Source organism: Nuphar pumila, chromosome 5, assembly GCF_984573655.1.
Source record: "Nuphar pumila chromosome 5, dmNupPumi1.hap1.1, whole genome shotgun sequence".
Classification (NCBI taxonomy): Eukaryota; Viridiplantae; Streptophyta; class Magnoliopsida; order Nymphaeales; family Nymphaeaceae; genus Nuphar; species Nuphar pumila.
In genome coordinates, this window is record NC_143253.1 from 16,726,032 (window position 1) to 16,732,452 (window position 6,421).

Genomic DNA, 6,421 nt, shown 5'->3' on the forward strand with positions numbered 1-6,421 from the left:
GCCGAATGCATCTGTAGCTTTAGATTTTGCAAAAAAAACTATAAAAATCTCAGTTCATACTGGTTTACATATTTTGTTAGTTTACATATTATACTTTTCCTTGATCCAAGGTAACTAAAATATGTAAACTAGTCAAATATGTAAACCGGTATGCATCAAGATTTTTATAGTTTTTTTATTTTGTTTTAAAAATTTACCGTACAGATGTGATTTAGATACATGGTTTTATAGAAACATACCCTTGGATTATCCGATTACGATATATAAGAAGAATCTTTTAAGGCTTGAAAACCAATGGCTCTGCTTTTTCGTAAGCATACTAACAAAAAATCTCATTTCTTGATCTGATTACGATGATCCAATAATTGATTCAAACAAATGGACCATGCCGAATGCATCTGCAGGGTTAGATTTACAAAAAAAATCTATGAAAATCTCAGTTCATACTAGTTTACATATTTTGTTAGTTTACATATTATAGTATTTCTTGATTCAAGGTAACTAAAATATGGAAAATGGTATGCACTGAGATTTTCATAGTTTTTTTTTTTCTAAAATTTTACCGTACAAATGCGATCTAAATGCATGGTTTTATAGAAACAAACTCTTGGATCATCCGATTATGATGTATAAGAAGAATCTTTTAAGGAATGAAAATCAACATCTCAGAATTTTCGTAAACATGCAAGCATAAAAAAACATATTTTTTGATTAGATTATGATGATCCAATAGTTGATTCCAAGCAAATGAACCACACTTAATGCATCTACTAGGTTAGATTTGCAAAAAAAACCTATACAAATCTTCATATCAGTTTACATATTTTGTTATGTAAACCAATTAAAATATGTAAACTGGTATGTACAAAAAATTTCATAGGTTTTTTTTTTGTCTAAAATTTTACCATATGAACGCGATGTAGATGCATAGTTTTATAGAAACAAACTCTTGGATCATCCAATTGCGATGTATAAGATGAATCTTTTAACGCTCGAAAACCAACTTAGATTTTTTATAAACACACAAACATAAAATGTCACATTTTTTGATCCAATTACGATAATTCAATAGTCGATTCCAAGCTACTTTGAGTGGATATGCTTGAACCCACCTTAGGACCTAAAGATCCAACCTTAGACTCATTTGACCCAATCCAAAGTAACTTTTTGCAAACCCTATCCATATCCAAATATATTCCGGAATCCTAATAACTAGGTCCAAGACTGTCTTACATCCATATTCCATGACCCAAACTCATTTGATATCTTAAATGCACAAGTTTAATCTAAAACCAATGATAATTATTGTTCTCATTATTAATCTAAAATCGTTGATGATTATCATCATTATTAATCTGAAACCAATTATAATTATTATTATCAATGTACTAATTAACTAGTTTAATTTAAAACTGATGATAATTATCATTGTCAATATTAATCTAAAATCGATAATAATTATCATATTCAATATACTGATTAACTAGTTTAATAATTATCATAGTCAATATATCTAAAATCAACTAATTATATATCTAAAATCAACTAATTATCGTCATCAATATCAATATAAAACCGAGGATAGTCTATATGAATCTAATACAACGATAATTACCGTAGCCTTTAACCAAGAACTGATGATAATTAGTTGATATTAAAATTTCATTTTTTTTCAAATCTGGCGGGAGGGCTTCCTCCTTTTTTTTTTATTTTAGTTTACTCCCGGAAACCTCACATTCAAAAAAAGGACGCCCATTGCCGTCTTTCTCATTTGCTTATTTTGCCCTCAGTCTCTCTCAAGGGAGGGATGCGTCGTTGTTCCCTGTCCTTTCGCTCTTCCCCATCTCAAGCTTTCGATTGGCATCGGAACCCCACTCCGGCGATAACCTCCCCTTCAAACCGTAGCGTCGAAGCCCTTGCTCCCTTCGGAACACCACTCTGGCGATCCCCTCCCTTCCGAAACCCTCTCCGTAAAACCTAACCCTAATTCATCCTCGTTCGGCTTCTCTTCTCCCCGTGGTTCCGTGATCGCGGATGTCGGCGGCCCGCATTCTGCTGGAACAACGATCCGTAACCCTAATTCATCGTCTGGTTGTCTTTCCGCAGCAGAAAATGGCGAGGGGCGTACAGATGGAGCTGTAATTCCGAATCTTAGTGTTGCTCATGTTTTCAGATCGTTGTCGTCTGGTGATGATGGAGGTTTATGTTCGGAGGATGCTCTGTTGCGAAACCCTAGCTCTGAGTCCTTTTGTTAATGGTGGAGGTTTGGGTTCGGCTTCTGATGCTCGGTGTGGAGATCCATGTGCTGTGGAAGCCCTAGTTCAGAACTTTGGGGGTAATCGCGGTTCTGATTCTGCAGTTGGTATTTCTTCAACGGTTTCTGATGATCGGAACGGAGGTTCACGTTTGGATGAAGCCCACAAATCTCTTAGATGGGGTTTTGTAGTCGGAAGAGTGTAATTCGTAGTTTCGCGTGCTTATTCTCCCTTTGCTTTGGCGTGGGATCTGTGGTTTCTAGTTTAGTATCGACCTGGAGATCAAATTTTCGGGCTCATTCGTCTTCGGCTGGTTGGGGTTTTGGGCTTGGGATTTCAAGGCGGTTTTGGCGTTTTGGTTCTTGTGCAAGTGTTGATAGAAAAAATAGTGTTTTTGATGCTTTCATATGCTGATGAGACAAGAACCGGACCGCCATTATTCATATTTTTTTGTATACATCGATTTTTTGTGTAGTCGGGGAAAACTTGTGCTGTTTTTTATGGAACAAAATGTGTTTTTAATTAGTGTATTTAACTCGTAACTCTTCTATAGTTTGTTTGCAATCAGAGAAAAAAAATCATGATTTTGTTCTGTATTTGCTTATCTTTTAGCAGTTCAAGTTTGAGTGAGTATTTAAGTTTTGATTACTAGATTGGTTGGTTATTGTTACGAAATCTTCCTTCGCTGCTACTTGTGATTATCGGTTTTCTGATTAAACTAGGAATCACTTTCCAATTATGTGAGATACCGGTGGGGGGAGCGGCGATTGACTCAGTGGGGGTTCCATTGCCAGATGAAACTCTGGCCGCTGCTAGAGATGCAGATGTTCTTCTTGGGGCCATTGGAGGGTGATGTTTCATTTTCTGCAATTATTATCTTTTCCTTTTGTGAGTATGTTTGGAGGGTTGGACGGGTTCTTTTGTGGCTAAACATGTTTTGTTAAGCAGTATCTGCTTATCATGAGATCACTAGTTTTGCAGGTACAAGTGGGATAATAATGAACACCACCTGAAGCCGGAAACTGGGCTGCTTGCCCTTCGATCAGTTTTTGCCAATTTGCACCCAGCAATGGTTTTGCCACAGGTGCTTAATAATCTCTCAATAAAATTTTTGGTTGTTGTTTTATAGCAAAACTTTACTATACTCAAATTGAGAGAGGCAAATGTAGTTGTTTTGGAATTTTTTGGTTTTATGAGATTCATTTGATTCAACTTGGACATAAATAGGTAAGGTACTATAGTAATTGAAATGTGGGTCTGTGTCTCTGGATGTGCTTCACTTGCCTTGGCATCTTGAAGTCCTAAGGTGCTCTTATAGTGAACTTGAATAAGCTATACTAGTAGGTTGGACATCTGCCAACTCTTTCTGCACACATAGGGCAATGCAAAGCCTATTGATAACCTGAAGCATGGAAGTACCATGATTCTTTAAGATGCTAGCCTTGTTTGCTAATGATCGATTCTTTTTTTTTTTCAAATAGATTTATTACAAAATAATTTCTGATACCTTGTAGGTTGAGAAGCATAAAGAATCTTTTTTTTTTCTATCGGGTAACTCGTGAATAGTTGTGACCTTCATTAATATCGAGCTTTTCAACTCTGCTGCTTATTGGAGGTCATGGGGTTTGGATTTCTTACCACACTTCATTCTTCCATGGTGATAAGTGTGATCATTGATTAGAATAACATCCTCTGATGAACAACACTCATAGAACTTGATTTTTACTTGGAATAGTGGTTCGTTAATTTCAAAAGTTAACAACAACTTCTTAGACTGTGGGTTTTTCTAAAGGGGAGGGGTTGGTTTGTCATTCATGAGTGTATCCTTATTATGATGGCACCCTTGGTTTTTTGCTGCATATACATGTTTTATATGTATATTTATATATCCAAGAGCATTAACATAATATCTTCATTGGGTAACATGGATAGACTCTGTTTTCCACGTGATTGTATCATTCTTTTGACCTCATAGTCCTTCCTTCAGAGAGTGATGATGGCACAAATGTTATGAACAACTTGTATGTCTTTAACTAATGTTGCATCTACAGGGTCCATGGCTGTTTGAGCCCATTCATGGTTCTGCTCCAGACATTGCAGGACAGGTTGAATTCTCAACCTTTGCATTATTTTGTACTGAAAGTACCTAGAACATAAAAAGTTGTTTTTCATTTTATAGTTAGCCTTTCATATCCAGTTTAGACTCATACACTTTAGAGCTATGTCACATGGGTGCACGGGTGCAACTAACATTATAATATATATACACGTGTGTGTGTGTTCTAAGGCAAGCCTGAGGATATTTTTCTTGAGGTAATTTTTTGTTGTCATTTTGTAGGTTGGCCAGTTAAGGGAGGTCTCCAGTAAAGCTCATAATGTAGAGCTGAAGTTGTTCTTGGAGGTTGATCTTGGACTGGTAATCACCTTGCTAAAGCAGTTCTGCCACTAATTTCTATATGTAGAATGATTTTGTGATTTCTATATGTAGAAACACAGGCTAGCGGTGCAACTTCACCTGATTATGTAGGGTATGGTGGAATGGTGGTGATTGTTAGTTTATTAGGGATATACCATCTGATGATAGTGGTGATCCACAGACAAGGATGTTATGGCATGTCCCATTGTCAGATGGAAATGGATCTACACCAGATTTAGGGAAGATCATGAGCAAGTTTGAATCTCCAGTGTTGCTGTTATCAACAGATACCAGTGGGTATGACTCTTGCTGTGAGGTTACCAGTGCCTTCCTATAGAAACACATTTACATTTTAGTACAAACTAAATTGGTCATGTCCTGAGATATGCTTTAGTAATGTCTATGGGAATTATATACTTTTCAATTTCATACTGATATATTTAATATTTTATCATTCATGCAGTCTTCCTCCATTATGTTCTTTTTTACTAGTTGCATCCTTGATGGTGTATATGAGATGTCCTTATCCTTGGTTCCACATATTTTCCAACAGGAAAAATTCTCGTATTTTTGTCTCTCAAGGGTGATAATTAAACCATACAGTGAAAAATAAGTGGCGTCAAATGCCCAAATTGGTGAAACATGTGGTTGCCATTGGGCACAAATTGTCAGACAACCAGGATTTGAAGATTAATTATCTATTCTACTTAATTTATGTTCCCCACTTTCTTGTCTCTGTATTCTACTTAATTTTTATACTATGAGAAGAAGGAATATTCAAGTTGATGTGTTTTCATGGATTAAAGCAATATGACGTGTTGACATATATACAGGAGTTTCTTGTGTTGATTTGGTTCTCTTGTCTTTTGCATTTTTGGACTGAGAAATTTGAATATATTGATGGGTTTATTTATGCTTGTTAAAACAGCTGAATGATGCTGCATTCGAACTTTCACAAGGTCCCGTTGTTGAAGTATATTTTCTGCAATTTTCTGCATATCCACAGCTATACTCCTGAAGTGGACTCTTAGCTATTGGAGTTGCACATGCACATTTTAAAAGATAATTGGCAATATATAAGTGCCAATCATTTTATGAGCATTGGCACACTTTCCATGTACTTAATAAGAATATTGTCTTTTCTTTAATTATGAAGTTTATAGTACTAATGCTATAATATGCAATGTTTGTGATTCACTTGAGTGTATACAACATCTTTTCCTATATGGAAGAGAGAGAGAGAGAGAGAGAGAGAGAGAGAGAGAGAGAGAGAGAGAGAGAGATCATTGCAGTTACATTTTGGATATAGTTGTGCAGAACTGATTTTTTTGTCCATATGTTTTTGTCCCTACAGTCTCCTATTTAGGATTATATAGATAGAACTGTTGATTTTGTCACAAGATCATTTGGATGTTCTTGTATAGAACTGTTGCTTTTGTGCACAGTCCTTGTCACAACAGTCTTAGAGTTTGTGATGGAAGTGGCGGTGAATGTAAGGGTTGTGGTGGAGATATTTAAGGCTGCACAAGGTTTTTGGTAATCAAATTTGTATATAGATTTTGAATACCTGATTTTGCAGTATGAATTAAAGGGCAAGAATTCTTTCCCTTATTGCGCTTTGGTACTTTAGCTGCTTGTGCCTTGATTGATGCTTGTGCATGTGTGTCGATAGATTAAGTTATACAAAGTTCTCAATTTCTTGATCGTTTTCTTTTTTTCTGTTCATGTTTTGTTACTTGGCTGCTGGTAT

At 35.9% G+C, this 6,421-nt stretch overlaps 1 protein-coding gene across 2 annotated transcripts; it reads left to right on the plus strand.

The window, feature by feature from the left end:
- Nucleotides 1–1,797: 1,797 nt before the first annotated feature.
- Nucleotides 1,798–5,868, plus strand: LOC149836946 (uncharacterized). 2 transcript variants are annotated; one of them, XR_016432073.1, is made up of 7 exons: nt 1,798–2,335; nt 2,978–3,104; nt 3,237–3,339; nt 4,307–4,360; nt 4,594–4,671; nt 4,744–4,968; nt 5,600–5,868. XR_016432073.1 is itself a non-coding variant. In XM_090007188.1 (6 exons), the coding sequence occupies exons 1-6, from the start codon at nt 2,164–2,166 to the stop codon at nt 4,908–4,910; spliced, it is 693 nt and encodes a 230-aa protein (XP_089863314.1). In that variant the 5' UTR covers nt 1,798–2,163; the 3' UTR covers nt 4,911–5,133. The 2 variants fall into 2 exon arrangements, 1 of the variants encoding a protein (XP_089863314.1); XM_090007188.1 differs by lacking the exon at nt 5,600–5,868 and having other exon boundaries at nt 4,752–5,133.
- The last annotated feature ends 553 nt before the right edge of the window (nt 5,869–6,421 follow it).

What these genes read in the sequence shown, in the direction of transcription:
- LOC149836946 (XM_090007188.1), top strand. Translation starts at nt 2,164, where the DNA reads ATGTTTTCAGATCGTTGTCGTCTGGTGATGATGGAGGTTTATGTTCGG. An exon ending in CTTCTTGGGGCCATTGGAGG is followed by an intron (nt 3,105 to 3,236) that starts GTGATGTTTCAT and finishes CTAGTTTTGCAG; the next exon opens with GTACAAGTGGGATAATAATG. An exon ending in CAGCAATGGTTTTGCCACAG is followed by an intron (nt 3,340 to 4,306) that starts GTGCTTAATAAT and finishes TTGCATCTACAG; the next exon opens with GGTCCATGGCTGTTTGAGCC.